This window comes from Lepisosteus platostomus, chromosome 13, assembly GCF_059453375.1.
Source record: "Lepisosteus platostomus isolate fLepPlt1 chromosome 13, fLepPlt1.hap1, whole genome shotgun sequence".
NCBI lineage: Eukaryota > Metazoa > Chordata > Actinopteri > Semionotiformes > Lepisosteidae > Lepisosteus > Lepisosteus platostomus.
In genome coordinates this window covers 43,215,668-43,233,379 of record NC_142623.1, presented here as the reverse complement: position 1 = coordinate 43,233,379, position 17,712 = coordinate 43,215,668, and the positions used below count along the sequence as shown (strand labels likewise).

The 17,712-nt window shown below is 44.0% G+C and overlaps 1 protein-coding gene across 1 annotated transcript in view; it reads right to left on the bottom strand.

The window, feature by feature from the left end:
• Positions 1-466: 466 nt before the first annotated feature.
• Positions 467-17,712, bottom strand: part of wwc1 (WW and C2 domain containing 1) — a 37,298-nt gene continuing 20,052 nt past the window's right edge. The window contains exons 11-22 of the mRNA XM_088604800.1: positions 15,725-16,314; positions 14,768-14,885; positions 13,870-14,037; positions 13,364-13,556; positions 12,265-12,405; positions 11,502-11,581; positions 10,921-11,083; positions 10,076-10,240; positions 9,324-9,416; positions 7,383-7,613; positions 7,042-7,160; positions 467-6,412 (exon numbers count right to left, since the gene is read on the bottom strand). Of these exons, the coding sequence (XP_088460926.1) occupies positions 6,346-6,412; positions 7,042-7,160; positions 7,383-7,613; positions 9,324-9,416; positions 10,076-10,240; positions 10,921-11,083; positions 11,502-11,581; positions 12,265-12,405; positions 13,364-13,556; positions 13,870-14,037; positions 14,768-14,885; positions 15,725-16,314 (2,128 nt within the window). The 3' untranslated portion in view covers positions 467-6,345. The remainder of the gene's footprint in view (positions 6,413-7,041; positions 7,161-7,382; positions 7,614-9,323; positions 9,417-10,075; positions 10,241-10,920; positions 11,084-11,501; positions 11,582-12,264; positions 12,406-13,363; positions 13,557-13,869; positions 14,038-14,767; positions 14,886-15,724; positions 16,315-17,712) is intronic.

Genomic DNA, 17,712 nt, shown 5'->3' with positions numbered 1-17,712 from the left:
TAAGTCACTCTGGTCAAATGAAAACCAGAAGACACTGACTCTGCAGGTCTAGTAGTGAATATTGCTGCAGCAGTGGAAATGCAGCTCAGGATCCTGCTAATTATGGTTGAAAAGCTACAGAACAATCAAGATTTAAAATCACTTCAACTAACATTTTTCTTAACTTTCAAGCACAGGAGACAGAAGTTATGACTTGTAAAGCTGTCATATCATCTTACCCACAGTGGTTATATTTAAAGGTCTTTACTTACTGTAATTTAATCATTAATTTTTTTTTCTTCATTTTTATGAGAAAAATGGAGAAATGGTTGTATTACTTTTTTAAGTTCATGCACTTTTTAACAGTTGCGAGAAGATCCTTTTCTATCTTTGGCTTCTACTATGTTTTTTGGTACAACAGGTTGTACAAGGACTTTGCATTAGACCTTTTGTGTTAAAGAACGGGAAATGAAGACAGCACACAGTGTACAAGAAAAAACACTTTATATATATATTTGCTTTGAAACTACAAAACATGTTTAGTGCTGGTGAATATGTACAATGCTGGTTGATGCACAGAATCCAATTTTTAAATTCACAGCTTTCAGAAGTCTACAAAAAAGAAAATAACAGACCAGGAGCCCAGATAGCAAAGTGCAATAAATACACACTGTCTCTCACACGACAGCTACAGGAAAGTCCCTGTCTCCTACCACCTTGTGTGCAACAGACTTTCATCATAACAGGTTGCGACAAAAAAGAAAACCAAAGGGAAAATGAAGAAGACAATGTATAATAACCTCAAAAACAGCAAACAAGTATTAAATTACATCCATGCACAAAAGCAAGTTATTGTTTCTGTTAACAAGAGTGACCTCTGACCACTTAGGACTAGCAACACACATTCTCAATATAAATAAATATCTTTACTTGGTCAGCAATGAACAAATGTACCGTGTGCCATTAGCTGATAAAAGGCTGATTCTAATTTTAGTACTTACAGTACCTATTAATTTAGTAAGACTAAAGATCTGATACCCATATGATCTGTTCTCCTAAAATACAGCAAAGTCCTAATGTAAGACTTCCTCTATATTTTTATCAATGACAAAGAATACAAAACTAGCTGATATTGTTTCATGTTTAACTATGAAAGTCTCTTTTGAAATTTCTTATCAGTGTAAACAGGTATGCGTCATTCATTTTACAAGCAGGTCTCTGTACAAACTCTTTATTTCTGACACATGGTAGCTTTTTATTACAACAATTTTTAGTTTAAATTTCACAAACACACTCCCGAAACAGAGACCAATAAAAAAATATTTCAATGACACGGTAGGTGCTGTCACAAAGTGCCTGACTAGTTTTACCTCAGCTCCTAAAGAGCTTATTTTTCGCAGATGATACATTTTAAAACCACAAACCAGGTTCAGATTACACTGATTAAAAAAATGAATCCTGAGGAACTTGCTAAACAAAAGGAAGATACTCTTGTACCAAACATTCAACATTTGTTATGAGCACTTGCACAATGAGAGACAATTAGCTGCACAGACAGATGCTGTTGCTAAAGTGCAGAGATAAAAGAAATGATTTTAACTAAAAACAATGAGCTGCTCAATGTAGTGCAGTGGCAGAGTTTACCATTTGCACATCAATTTAAAAAAAAATCAGAACGGAGAGATGGTTCACAATTTTGTAAATGAATAGAAATACACGAGAGATTCGTTCCCCCAGAACTGCAGCCAACAGGTGTGGGGGCACAGCGGAAATAGAGGGGGGCTGAAAATGGACAGCAGGGGCACAGAATCCACTCCAGAAACACCAGGTCAAAGGTACGAGGTCATTGAACACAAAGCCTCTTTTTCCCCAGCACACAAACCTTTCAGCAGGGTGACAAAAAAGACCCCTGCATTCAGAAACACAGAACATTCCACAGAGAAAGGCTCTGAGATGACACCTACACACAGAGGAAAGCATCCTTGAAAGATCTGGAAATTTAATAAGCTGTAGAGAAAGAAACATGACAGAGCTTACACAGGGAACAGGCTTGAAAGAACAAAACCATCCCGAGCCTCTGAAGACATAGTTGCCTGGCAACTGAAGTAACTGGCATAACTATGGAGAATACTGGATAATTAAGAGAACAATTCAGAAACACGACTTACATATTCATTTTTCTACATGATGTGCCAAAAGGGGATTTAAGACATGTTAATTATCCACACCAGTGTCCTAGAATATTGACCTAAAGCAACTCTTTACATCTGTGACAGCTTGGCTCTTGTCCAGCAAACTGTTTTGGGATTTCACACTGTGGCAACAACAGATCCCAGGAGGAGCCTAAGGGCTTGAGTGTGCTCGTACTTAGAAGGGCATCCTGTTTCAACGGTGGAAAAAAAAGTGATGAAATAAACATTAGTCCAAACCTGCTAGGTAAACTACCTTGCAGGAGCATATAAAGGGAGGAATTGCTTTCAGTGCTTTTAAAGATGGTGACATTTCAAGCACAGACATGACGGAAAAGGTGAATTTCTGCCACTTCATTTACAAATGCTTGGCACAAAGGATGTGTTCCAAATCTGGAGAGTCAAATAAATACATTTAGATTTGTACCCATGAGGAAATTAAGCACAAATCAGATAACAATGCCTGACTTAATGAAAACCCTTTCACGCAGGTATTTACTTGCAAACAAAAAAAAAACCTTTTCCAAATGCCATATACTGTACCTAGATGGTAATTTTTTAAGGATTGTTTTTGCACGACAAAACACGTTCTCGACCGCAATGGGATTCAGAGAAAACCGAGCGCCGTGCATTTAAATACCCCTTCAAAATACAAAGGTTAAAAACCAAAACAGTTGTACTCAGCTGCTGGTTTTCGACTTCGGAATCAGAGAGCAAGTCATGCCCAATCGAATGTTTCTGAAAGAGAGTTGACCGTTTTTCACTGCTCGCTGCCATCTACATGTAGTTTGCCCTAGTTTCGTGTCCTATATTAATTCCCATGCAATTGATCTAGATACATATTTCATTCATATTACCATAGCATTAGATAGATATGGATAATTAGGGCAGCGAAGTGAAGTTCATGTAATGCACCACTAGACAAAGACTGGATTATAAGTGCGACAGCCCAAAGAAGGAGCTTCAGCTGAATTATAAAGATCCAATCATCATGCAGACACGCCCGAAACCTAAAACACACCAGTAGCCATTTCTCAGTTAGAAGGGAATTAAACAACATTTAAGTCAATATTATTAATAATATCCCATCTATCCATTATTTGAAGGCCACTAGCTCATAGCGACCCAGAGCCGAACCCAGAAATAGAGAGCACAAGACAGGACTGCACCTGGGACAGAACACACGCGCTGCGGACTGTGATGGACTTGATCCGGACAGTCCGAATCACATAGCCAGCATGTCTTTGGGAGGTAGGAAGAAAATTAGAGCACCTGGAGAGCCACACTCCAAAACTGAAATGGGGGATCCTAGGGATGTGAGGCAGCACTACTCTTCATCACGTAACCTGGCTGCCAAACACTAATTCAGCAGATACTTCATCCAAAGGTAACTTACAAACTCTGGGGGCACAACTAGGCATCAGCAGATACAGCAGCACCAGTTTTACAGGTTAAGCAATGAAGAGGTTAGGAAGCTTAGGACTTGTATGGAGAAACTTTAATCTTTTTCTTAGCTACTAGATCAGCCATCCTCTCTAGGCCATGTCAGAGAGAGACTTCATTGGCTAGAAGGGTCAACATGACTCGGATAAGTATTTTACCTGAGTAACTATCTGAGAGCACATATAAACTGCTTTAAAAACTGCCAATTAAGAACTGCTTATAGCGTTACAATCCCACAGTCTCCTTAGCAATCCACACGTTCAGGTAAAGTTTAGTGTAAATGATGTTAATGGTGCCAGGCTGGAGCGGAAACGTTAAGTTTCATCTCAAGGGAATTGTGCTTTCTATTAGTATGACACACAAAGATGCAGCCTTGAACTGGTGAAGGGCATCAAATGAAAGTGCAGTTCTCTCTGTTTTTTTTTATTTTTACCAGTGAAAACTTAAAACAAATTGCTTTCTTAAGGGTCCAAACGTGTGAAGACAATTTTTAAAGGGCTAAGCTGAGCCATTTTTTTTAGAAAAGTGCTTGAATGTTACTTTACATTACCTGAGTTTTAATGATGATCTGTACATTTAAAAAAAAAGTGTAGGACCGACAAAGATATGATTTATTTTCACTACCGTGTGCTGGTAACGTTTTTGTGCATCTCGGATCGTCTCTTAAGAGCCACGAGCAGGAGCAGAGTGCGATTCATTCCCACACAGGGCAAGCGTTTCTTAGGAAAATTCAAACATGAACCCACTTACCTCTTACCCCATGGGCAAGGGAAGAGCTGAAACAGTAAGACTGATATTCATTTCCAGGTGTTTATTTCTTTAGCTTGTAAAATTTAAGTTTTCCTAACGCAAGCAGGAGAGACCGACTGCGGGAAGGAAAACACTGAGCTTAAAGATCAGTCCAGTCCTGCACACTGCAGGGGGGCAATGAAACATGCCAACAGAAATCTGGAACTTTTACATAGCTAAAAATGTAGAATTTAATGTTATCTTAAAATGGTCAAATGCACGAGCATGATCATATTCACAATATTGTGCACCGTTTTCACAGAGAGGAAGAGTACCCTGGAGCAGCCCCCTATTCCTTACAGAACTGTCCTCACACAGGTGAAAAGAACCTATTGTTTAACCTTGAACAGACAACGAAGGGAACTCATCTGAGAACCCAAATTCCTCACAGGCATTAGCGAAGTCATTGTAATAGACTCCTTTAGAGTCAGAGGTGAAATACAAACCAGAGGACAAGTAGAAACCAAGGGGAAGTGCATTTCAGATGACAAGCAGGAGGCAGTACTTTAACACAAAGGGCTGTGGGAGGTTGGAACAAGCTACCCAGCTGTGTTGTTGAAGCCGGTACCTTGGCTTCTTTCGGGAAACAGCTGGATGAGGTCCTGAGGCCAATTAGCAACTAACTACCAAACAGGTCAGAGGTGGCGAATGGATTCCTACTGCTTGCACCTCTTCTTACAGACTCATGTGCCACACCTTACTTGTTTGACTTCGGTTTGCTAGTTGCTCATTGATCAAAGGGTCTCATCTCATCCTTTCCTGGGAGCGTCAAAAGCATCTGCTTCAACAGCTGGGATGGGTCCGAGCACTCGCAACCCTTTCTGCAAAGAAACGGCTCCTTTCTTCAGTCTTAAACAGGCTGGACGAACTTGTTGAAATGTTTCTGCGCTTTCCTTGAAAGCTATGATCGAGAGCGGCCTGCAGCTCGATGCCTGGAGTCACTTCTGTTCGGGAAACCAGTGTTCATGCAAGTGCCACTGAAGATTATCGGCCGTGCCTACAGAAAGTCTACACAGCCAAACAGCCCAGCAGCCCGATATCAAAACGCATTCAATCAAAATGTATTTTATAAAGCCTCAAACCTCCTGACAAGTGAATTAAAAAATGAAAGCTGGTCTGAGCATTTGTTATTTTTTTTTACTTGGGGGGCGTGCGTTTTAAAATGTAAGTAAAAGCTAAACATATTCTGATTGAATGTGTTCTGATTTCAGGCTGTTAGGCCACAGAATGTGTTACTTCGGAAAGAGAGTGCAGATGTTCCACAGGCACCGTACCTGTGGTCACTCCCTGCCAATACAGGCCAGAGCAGAAGAGACATCACCGACAACTGCCACAATCTTGACTCCTGGTATTCAGCACAGAAGCAGCAGCTAATTTCTAATAAATAATTTAAAAGTGCGTAATAGAACAGAAGTGTTTGGTTGGGGGGGGAAAGCAACAGGATAAAAAAAAAGATGGAAACTATAATATTATAATTTATAACATAAATTAATATTTAACTTTTATGTTTCATTGGGTAGCCATAAAACTGTCACATAGAAAAGGCCCCGCTACATACTTTAAGTTAAAATGATACCTGTATTGAGTTTTATGTCATGCAAATGGTAACTAAATGAATTAGGGTTTTTTTTTTTGCCAAAACCACAAACATTCCTTTCTTAAAGAACTAAAATAAAATCCACTGGTTTGTATCTTAACAATGTTAAAACAAGGTTTCAATCTCTCACCAATTGATTAATAACAGAAAAAAGAATCTGTTTGTTCTTCTGTGTGCATCAAAAAAACTATACAGATGAGCAACTCACATTCCTACAAATCTGTACATTAAAAATGTGAATGTTTCCTTGGGTACATACAGTTTTCTTCATAATACCACCAGATATCAGTCTCATCTCAGTTAAATACAGCAGTTAATTTTCCCAAAATCCAAAATACTTGAAATGCTCTACACATCGTCTGCCGGAAGATCGGGGATCGTTATCTTGGCTCGTGTGAAAAAGGCCATCTTCTCCCTGAAACACAAGTTTATAAACATCATATTTACAGAGCAATCTCCGGGAGCGTTAATGCTAACATTTTTTCTTGTGATTCCATCAAGATTACATGCAGTTATTTTTTCAAAATTAAATATTAAAGTTTTGAACAGAAAAATGACAGTAGGACAGTTAAATCATTTCAGTGCAAGGAAGTCTGTGTGGTCTTCATGGTCGAAAAAATCAACACGATTAAGAGCCGTTTCTGGATTAAGAGTATGAAATAGTTTAATTTCTGCTGCTTTCAATCCAGGTTCCAGCAACTGCCGTTAATTCTCAAAAAACAAACACAGGACATTGACTCACATTTAATCACAACTCTTGTCAAAGTGGTTCAAACCCAGACACTTACACACTCTCTTGCTGCTATTTAAACCCATAGCACCACAGAGACAGAGACTAACGCCAGTCCTACACACCGATCGGGATGAGAGGGAAGAAGACAGAACACTGCGATGTCCACAAGGTGCTTGTTAACGTTGCACGTCCGCCCATTTTAGTTTTGGTTGTCAAGTTCGTCTGCTGCTGATGGTGTCCCTGCTCCTTTACGAAAAACCCTGATGAACCCCCAGAAGCTCAAACCACAGCTGGCTGGGAAGCGGACCTACCTGAACGAGTGCACTTCCCGGGCCTCCTTCCAGCTCTGCCCTCGGATCCTGTGCACGTCTTTCGCCGCCGTCCGCATCATCCTCTCGACGCGGAGCTCCTGCTGCTGCTCCTCCTCGGTCTGGACCACGACAGGACAGGCGGGAGTTTCAGTTTCACGAATCAGTACAGCCTGGAGCTCTCAAGACAGACATCTGCAGTATTCTGATAGATGAGGTCTGACTTTTACACGCTGTCATCGGCGTTTTTAAGAGACCATGCAGTGGACCCGCTGGAGTTCAAACCTCTGCTGGAGTATTTCTCAGCCCCCTCCCTGCCTGCTCCTCAAGGCTCGTCCCCTCACCTGCTTCTCGGCCTGTTTCAGCAGCAGCCTGAACCTCTCGTCCTGCTGGACCCAGGCGGGGAGCTCACTCCGGCCCTGGGTGCGGGCCTGTTCCAGCTGCTCTTTGAGCTGCCGAAGTACCTCCAGCTCCTGGTTCAGGCGGCTGTGCTTGGTCTTGGACACTTGCAGATCCAGCTCCATGTCCAGGGAGGTCCGGAGCAGACCGTCAAGCCCCTTAGCTTGAAGAACCGGCTGTGAACCCAACAACAGAGGTGGGAAAAGTCAAATGAAAAAAAAAACCCAGCCAATAATAACACTAATTTGTATAGCGCCTTTAAATGAAGGTGCAATGAGCCTGCAGGTGTCCAAGACAGAATAGGCGACTCCAATACCCTTGAGGACAGAATTCCAGAGCTCTGGGGTGCAGCAAGAGAAGACACTGTCCCCCCTGGAATTATAAGGGTGTTTATTCACTTTCTGAAGGTTATGTTGGTTCAGTTAAGTAGCTCAGAGCAGGTCTGAAGTCCAGAAGACCAAGAGCAGGGTTACAGGCAGGGTTAGAGTTGGTGACCCGTGGGACAGAATTGTACTTTCATGTTATTACACTCCTATGGTTTTGTTTCATAAGAGGAGGAAACTTCTGAGAAATGCAAATAATTGGTAAAATTGTCTCTTTCAGTTTATAAAAGTGGTACTTGTAGAACTCTCTGGGTTATTTCTGTCCACCAAACTGTCCTGCCCAGGTGCTGGTGGGTCTCAAACTGACGCACACATGCAGAAAATCCCCACAGCCACCAGCTGTAGACAAAGCACACGTTTTCAATGTGTTCTCTGTGCAGGGAAGGATCACGGGGACGAAAGTTCAAGTCAGGTCGTTAGCCGAGGTTAATGAGCAGGGCGACTGGGGGAAAGAACGTAGAGGCGAAAACAAACTTCAGGCAAAACGTTTTTTAGCTGTCAATATCATAATTGGAACTTTAAAAAGAAAGAGGGTCATTTCCAGCATTACAAAGTCTTGCACTGATATTTCGCCTTTAAACCCACCTGAATTTTGAATTGCTAATTAAAGCACAAATAAACAGAAGCTTTGGAGACATAATCGTTAAAGGGAAGCAAAAGATCAAAACCTAAAACGAAACAAACTGCAAGTTTTTCAGGCATGTTTAAAATGTGATCGGGGAAACAGCTGTAATTAACTTGTGAGTTCTGTCTGAGTCATCCACTCTAGCGCAGAACAAAGGCTCTTTTAAGTCAGAGAGAAAAAGAACCGAGCATATCTCCATGCTAATGACCTAGTTTAAAGAGTTGCTCATAAAAGACAGCACAAACACAAAGACCATTTCTTGAAACATGACAACTCAGAACACATAGTTTCAGTAATGGCAGAGCTTACGAACATAAGAAAAAGTTACAAACTCTGGGAAACAGTTAAGACCGTCAGGATCATTTGCTTGCCAGTATCTTACTACTCAGATGAGCTGACTCAGTATCCTTGCAGGATCATGGCTGAGTAGCTTGATCCCAGCTCTCGCCACCCTTTGTGTAAAGATGTGCTTCCTGTTCTCCTAGTTGCGACTTATGTTTCTAGGTCAAGATCTGGTTTTCATCCTGAGAAATCCATTGAACTGCCTCCGTCAAAACTTTTATAACTGGCATTAAGTTCCCTTAATATCCTAATTTTTTCCTTTTCAGCTCAGCTCCTAACAAGCTCAATCAATGCTTAATGAGACCAGCTTAGCAACTTCTTATCCAGTACTGCTGTGTTGAAGATAAAAGGTTGGAGACTGACTCAGGGTGACCTACAGTATAAGACGAGAGGGACCGGACCTCCCCAGAACCAGGGGTGGCAATATCTACACTACAGGCTTTTGGACGTTTGAGTGAGCTTCAGGACCTGGGCTCCAATACACCAGTTGCTTCTAGGACAGTGCCTTGTCTGCAGTATTTAAATTCACATCTCACCCTTTTCACTCGAACACTGCGTCTCTCCGAGGCGTTTCGGACAAAGGGAGACCTCTTTGATAAGGTGGAGCTGTCACTATCACTCCGGTTTATCTGAAAAATACATTTGAGCTTTAAGACAAGAATGTTTTTTGCAAACTTTGCAAAGCCTTCACAACACTGCACATCAGAGGAGGATGTTTGGAAAAGTCTCACGCCTATTAGTTAATTCCACCAAATATGGAAATCTCTTTAATAAAATAAAAAATTTGATCTGGCTAATGACCATGTCCAATTTCACAAGAGAAGGGAAAATATTAATTAAGTATAGTTTAAGTGCCATTGTTCACTTCTTCACTTCACAAAAATCACATTGAACAAAAATGTGGTGTCTGTACTGTTTATGGGCTAACTTCTAAACTGAAACTTTAAAACATATCCAGGAAAATATCCGTGGTCAAATTATTTGAATGTCTTCTAGAAATATACTTATAGAAACACAGGAAAAAAATTTTTTTCGAGCACACAGGTCCTCGTGTGTACTTGTGTGCTGTGACAATTCTCGGCGCGTGCGGACAAGAGCATTTATGGAGAAAACACCGAGCAGAATTGAGACTCACGCTGGTGTGATTCCTCTGCTCTGGAAGGCTGGTGTTTACAGAACAGGCACTGCAGCATTGTGGGAAGCCTAAACTTTTCTACATGTACAGTATGTATAGCTAAAAACCTCCGTATTGACTTTTGACTGTATTGACTGTTAAAAAACGCCGTACCCTGCAGACGTATTGGCTCTGTGCTCCTGGAGAGAAGGTCTTTGAGCGGATGATGGTGTTGCCCCTCATGAGGGGGGTCTGCTGGGGAGCTGCAGCTCGCCTCTCCTTGGGCCGGACCACCGAAGCCGCCTGCGCAAGGCTGTCCGTGCTGGTCTCCTTATTCGCCTGACGACAAAAACAGACGGCCACGACCTTTAATTCCTCCAGGGCCTTATTTTCAAAGTAAAAAAAAAAACCTCTCTGAAAGACGGAAGTTAGTTTAAGTCTGTTCCAACGCGCCTCAATTAATAAATGATTGCTTAGCAATATGGCTTGCTGCCAGATTCGGATATAATTACTCCCAAGGACACTGAACGTCACCCACCTATAATTGAAGACGAGGGCAATGCAAATTTATAAATCAATATCTAATTTGGTTGGAGGACTTGTCATCCATCATTTTTAAAAGCACGTATCTAATAGCCTGTTATTAATTAATTTACTGCCAACACCATAGGCCTAAGGCTATGCACCTAATCTTTACAATACTTCTTCAGCACATTTGTCTTCTATTTGTAGCATTATTACGGAGAGTCTACATCCCCGTTAATTTGTCTTTCCCTCATTCCCAACATCCTAACAAGCGACAGAAATCCTATGAAAAACACAGGACGCCGAGGACAGGGGGGAGTGCGTTTAAAACTGAGACCCCGAGGTGCTTCTTTACATGAAGGGCTGCAGGAGCGGGGAACAAGCTTCTTTGCAGCTTCCAACCAGACCTTAGGGGTGTTAACAAGGGTGGGCAGACGTCCCTCAGACCCGGAACGGGGGTAGGGCCTGAACTCAGAGAGAAAGGTCACACCAACCCTCTCCGTTATTCTGCCCGTGTAGGCTTGGCCAGCGGTGCCCTCTTCTCCCGCGCGGTGGCTCGTCTCTGGATACGACTCCTCATCCTCCTGCACCTCAGCAGCCTCCGCATCACTGCCTTCCCCCTCCTCCCAGAACTCCCCTTCTAGGTGCTCACTGGTCCTAGGAAGGAGAGGTCCGTGAGGAAAATCACACCTTGGCAGGAAAAGAGGGTTGAGCCCTTGGAGATCCGAAAAATACAGTGTAGCATGCCTCATCCCCCATTACTGTGCTCATGTAAGGGCTATCATTGCTTCCCACCATTAAAGTTCATCTCACTCTGACTGCAAGAAGATGAGCCCCTCTGGTTTTGTAGCTGTCAAACTGGACAACAGATCACGCTCAGATTGGGCCAGATTCCATCTATATTTAAAAGAAAAATGACCGTGTTCACGTAAACTAAGGCAACAGGAGGAGAAGGAGGGGCCTTCCAGAAAATACCCGATACTTTCACAGGATACTTACAACATTACTATACCGTCAGCCCTTTTAAAAAGATGAAGAACCAAGGCACGATTTTAAAAAAATACATGTTACTCACCATTCTTCCTCAGAAATAAATGCATTTTTGTCATCATCTGGTCTCTCAGTGATTTCAGCCACAGGTTCTGACACAGGACCCTAGAGCACAACCGGACAGTTTTATTATCCAGGCAGCCTGAGATAAGTGGATTGGTACACCCTGTTCTTCAGTCAAGACGTCTGGTATTCCAATAACTGAAAACACGGCACCTGCAAACTCACCCTACGGGCTATACTCTACATCAGTCATTCAAATGTATGACTCATATCTGCATGATCAGGTATAAAAAGGTAATGGCCACTGCCTGTAACATTTGCAATGACCCCAGAATGTGTACACAGAGGGTTTTGTCAGCTTAGAAACAAAACATCAAACATCACACCTCCTTGTACTGCTGCAAAGACACATTACCCCTACATGCCGACACAAACTAAACAGATTTAGCAGACGATAGCTGAACTGTCAGTGGGTGGTATTTACCACTGCCCCTGCAAAGCAAACACTTCTGACATTAACTGACCACAGCAGTTTGCATATTTACACACAAAAAAACTTTGCTGAAGTAACACAGGGTATGCAGACACAATAAGGCCAGTAATGACATTTATCTTTTTGCAGTGGGAGGTGGGGAGACAGGGGCCAGTGTCTTTCCCCACAGGCAAGCCGCCTACTCCTTAGTAAAACAGCTCGCAGGAAAGTGTACCGGCAATCTGCCCGCATGCAAGATGGAGAACACGATCTTTAAACAGAGAAACCAGCGCAGGAAAGTCAGCTGTCGTACCTCGGCACGTCTCGGGGAGTCCTCTGCTCCTCTGTGCTCTGTGCCAGCCTCTGCCAGGCACTTGTTGTTGAGCAGGTTGTACCACTGGGTCGATCCTTCCCCAGAGCTGCTCACTTCTGCAAGGCTAATCTGAGCGCCAGCCTTTCCACAGAGACGGCAACAAAACAATACGCATTAACGTGGAATAAAGATGCGTGAAAGCCTTTTCTGTGAGCTTTGCTTTTATAAAACAGGAGCTTATTCCACCCCAGAAGTTGACACTGTCCCATACATTACAGAGAAGAGGGCTTGACTGCACGAACAATATGCACCAATGAAGGAAGACAAGCAATAGATCTGCTAATTGCATTGTGCTACCAGCTCCGTGCCAAGCAGAGCGTTTTTAGTGCACATACAGCATGTCCTGCTCGGTGACACTGGTTAAACGCATGAAGTCAATCAATGATCATTCTCAATTTTTCAGTCCTGAAACATAAATCACAAGCATTCCATCTGGCCCCTTTCTTATGAAATACTTTCACCAGCTGCCTTTTAATAAATTAGCCCTCTCTTGCACAAACTGGAAAACCTCCGACTGGTGGGTTAAATCAACACAGATTCCCCCCTTTTTTTATTATAAGAAAACACCAAACTCAGAAAGTGATAAACCTTTCAGGAGGCTAACCTCCTCTATTTCTAAAAACAGGTGCTAAAACGAACAATATGGAAAATCTTATATATAGTGCTGGTGGAAAATGATTTACTAAAAACGAGTTATTATTACAAGTTACTACAAGTAATAGATTACTTTTTAAAATTAACAGGAGGTCTTAAATAGTCATCACCTACAGTGATCTGCATAGTGGGTATGGTTTATTATGTAAAGTAATACACTACCAATTTCCCCAAATGTCTTTTTTTAAAAACAATTTCTCGTTCAAGTAACTTGTAACTGCAATAGATTACTTCGGAAAGGAAACGTTCCCAGACACTGTGAATGAGCAAGCTGACACGAGCTGAAGCTGATCCGTCTGCGTTGCCAGAATTCCCACGACAGTGGCTGCTCACTGGGAGGACACGAGCGAAATCCTCAGACAGCCTCCAGCTGTGAGGTACTGACCAAGCATTCCTCCCGGCCAGACGTCTTGATGTAACACACGTCCACCCGCAGCGTCTTCTGCCGGAGAGCCCCGAGCGACACAGAAACCCCGAACACCTCGCTGAACTCCAGCTTGTCCCGCGGGATCGAGGCCCTCGTTCGGAAGAGGCAGCTCGTCGTCTGGGGGCAGGGGAGCACAGCCACACGCACGTATCTGAAAAGGACAGAGGTGCTGACGGGTTGGACCGGAACCTACGGGGGCTGCAAACAGTTCTGGGGTCAGCCTTCTCCCCAGGAGGTGTAGGCGCCGAGACGATTAGAGTGAGAAACTCAGAATGATTACAATCTGTATGACTTGCAACATCGTGAAACATGGCACAAAACGGAAAGGGATACTCCTGCCATTGCCGGGGAGCAAAACGATGACTTTATTAATATTTGATTTCGGTGCAGATTTCCCGACTAGGAAAGTGAACACTGAAGAAAACCAAATATCTGAGCAAAAGGTTCGCAGTTCCAGCACTCACATTTTCTCATCAAGGGGTAAAGGCAGCACAGATGCGTTGCAAAGCTGCACAACGAATACCGCAAATCGTCTCTCTCTCGCGTCGTACTTCATCCCCAGTTGGATCTGAGCTGTTCCTATGGATCCTCCTTCATCGGAATTTAAAACCACATCTGCTGGCCTTGTAGGTCTGGAGAAAAGCAAACTTGGTTTCACTTTTTTCTTTACAGGCAAGGGAAACAGCACCCAGAATATACGAAGAATAGCTCTGTGTTCTCCTTAAAAAAGGACTCTGTTTGCATGTATGCCAGGATGAGATGTAATAGCAACTGACTGTGATAATAATATTGTGGTAATATAATAATAATAATAATAATGTTAGAATATCTCACAGTGCCCTAGAACAGTTTGGTAGACCTTTGCAATAATTCATGTTTCCTTCGAGCACAATGCAGTGTCTCACAGTTCCAAACTCTTCTGTAGAGCAGACTTTTTTAAATGCTGAGCCTGGTTCCCCATAATGTGGAGCAGGGGTCTCTAACCCTGGTCCAGGAGGACCTCAGTCCAGTCTTATAGGTCATCTGCGTCTAAAGATCGGGAAGACTTGCGATCCACTGTTCCAATAAGAAAGTGACCTGTTCAGTTAAGTGAACCCAGATCTTTTTGTGGGCTGATGCACCTACCATTGTGAACCTACATGATTCGCAAATGATCTATTTTAACAGCTCACCCATTTAATAAATAACAATGAAATTATTCCAAGCCTTTAGAAATGGGCAATTTCATGGTGAATTGGGGCTGTCAAGGTCCAGGGTTCGAGACCGCTGGCGAAAGGGAGAGAGCTTTCCTCCAGGATCAGGGCCTTGAAACACACGATAAGTAAAACAACAGTCACCCTCCGATATATTGCCACCAGCTACCTTCGCTCGGACGGCTCGTAGACTCCGCTGTCTCCTGCTACCGACTCGTCGGACACTGCTGAGGAGACCCCCGGCCTTTTCAGCACAGGGCCTGGGCCCCTGCCTGGTGCGCTGCCATCTGGGAGAAACACACAGCGTTCCTGTAGTCAACCGGCTGCCTCCAGCGATAAATACCAGTTTCTATGTTACTGTTACCTTGTCTGTGCAACAGAGACGAAAGCAAGTCCCCAACTTCCTGATTGTTTCTATACCCTAGGAGGTGACTTAAACAAAATATAGTGTTCTGGGGTCTTACATCAAAAGACCTATACAGATGAAAAGACAGAGGCTTCGCTTCTGATGTGCTGTGTGAGTGAATATCAATGAGCATTAACGGTCACTCATGGAAAAACACTGTTCCTTGTGTCCAAGAAAAAAGGAATTTAACTCAGAATTCTGCCTCAGCTTTGCAAAAGACACAGATTGAAAATAACTGAACTGTATTAACGGACTGTTTTAATTAACTGTTTTTGGTTAGGGTAGCGAGTATACCTCTAAAACACATGTGCAGAAGGATGTGGGGTTACAAGCATGGGGAGTATGATGCTTTTATGACCATTGTCTAAGAAGGAGTACATTTTGGTTCTCAATCCAATCAGATTGATCCTGGACCTATCAAATCGCTAACGTTTTATTGTTGCAAAATACCAAATCTTTTGTACTGCAGAACATCGGATGCTGAATTCTGAAGCAAAGTATTCGCACTGATTAAAAATCCATAAATCCAGAAAAGGCATTCTGCATTGATTAACACCAGAATTGCCAGAAATTAACAGCTGCATCAGTACGGAAGTCTGCAATCTTTTTTTGCATTGTTCAAAATCCAACTTAGGGCAGAGGTGTGAGACACAATTGCTATGTATCGCACACGAGCGAGGAAATATCGAATGATAAACACCAGAGCGTATTGATCCATACCTCTTCCTGCCTCTGCGCCTGCAGCCGCGCTCCCCTGCGTAGCGTGAAGCTCCTGGGCCGCGCTGCGAGGGGGGGGGGCGTGCTGGCCTTCGGCGCTGGGCTGCCCGCTGCCGTCCAGCTGGAGCTCGGCCAGCCGGCCCTGCAGCTCCAGGTCCAGGCCAGCGCCGCCGTGACCCAGGAACGCCTCCCCGCCCAGGAACGTGGGGTCCCTGAGGAGCGGGGAGCAGGGAGGAGACAGGGAGGAGAAGGAGGACCTGGGCGACAGGGAGCTCATGGAGCGGGGGGTCTCGGACAGCCTGGGGACCTGCCCCCGCGGGGGGCCGGGGGCGGCGCCGGGGGTCCGGATGACCTCGTTCTCGTGGATGGTGGTGATGGAGCTGGACGGGCGGAAGCCGGCGGCCCCCTCCTGCAGCACGCAGTCCAGCCTGCCCTGGAAGTCGGGGTCCCCCGGCTCCGGCGGGTCGCCGTAGAGGTCGGTGAAGCTGAGCGAGGAGGACGAGCCCGGGCTGGAGGCGGCCAGCGAGCCGCGGCTGGAGGCCAGGGAGCCGCGGCTGCTGCCGGACGAGCAGGAGAGAGTGCTGGCCGACAGGCTGCAAGACAAGGGCAGCGGGACAGTGTGGGTCACGACCCGGCCGGGCCTGAGGCGACGAGCCCCCCGGTGCGGCAGGCCCGAAGCGGGTCAATGAAGCAGGTGGGCTGTTCAATCGAGCCGTTTCGGGATCACCGAGACTGAGAAAATGAAACCTTCGAAAACTCTTAGGACTTAACTGAACAAGTTCCTTGCTGAAATGATCAAATGATTTGATTTAAAGGGGAGCTGCAACGCTATTTCTACGTATGTGGGGTGAGAAGGAATCGCCGCTGATGAGTGCATTTCAAACCGCAATGATCGTACAATGTACACCGTAAGTGATGGAAATCTCCAGTTTACATCACAAAACAGACAAAACGCCCAGCACCATGTTCTGAGATTCAGAACGAGGCAAAGTGAAGTGGCCCTATGACACTGTAAACAAGCAGGCTTGTGAAATTCAATCCAAAAATAGCTGCTCTCTGCTCCGAGATGGTTTTGCTAACAACTACTATTTGTTAGCTCCGCATGCAGAATCACGCGGGAACATTTCTGTGGCGAAATGCCTGCTGCACAACCTGTACTTATTCGCCAACACATCTCATTACATCAGCCATCACAGAGACTAGTGAGCAGGAAGGGCCAATTTCGGCTCGCAATTCTCTCAAACGATCGCTCTCGCCCCTTGGCAAGAACAAGGGTTTGCGGCAGCCACACAGTAATTTCACAGAATCCACAGCGAAAAGCTGGTCTAAATGGCCAGCTCAGTGGCCAAGTTAAGAAAACAATCGGCATGTAGTTGGTTATTGCTACCATTCTAGTTTGGCAAGGTTTTGTGGTGGAATAACGTCACATTTTTTCTAAACGTCAGCAGGAACTCCTAATCCTAACACACAACAGGAATTTACACAAACCTCCTTCAGCCATAGCAAACTTACAGACATCTACACTGCTCACTGGACTTTCAAGCTTTAGCTCTGGCAACATCATACCTAAGCATCATAACTAAGCAACCCTTAATCATTCTGTTTAAAGCTTAAAACAACTAGAAATGCACCTAAAATGGCTTTCAACCCCTAACATAGTTCTTTTCTTTTTATTCTATAATTTGTACATTTTTAATTATTCTTTTCTTGCTCCTGTACTTTTCGATAAAACACTCCTGTGTGAAATGCTGTTAATTAATTTAATCATAATCATCATCTTCTTTAGCCGAAGATCAGATCACTTTATTGGCCATATACAGTTTCTTGCATTAGGAATTTGTCTTTTTGCATACCCCAGCTTGCTCTCCATGAGACACACAGACAGGGAGAGAAGCTGGGGGTCAGAGCGCAGGGTCAGCCATTACACAGCGCCCCTGGAGCAGTTGGGGTTAAGGGCCTTGCTCAGGGGCCCGACAGAGTAGGATTCCTCT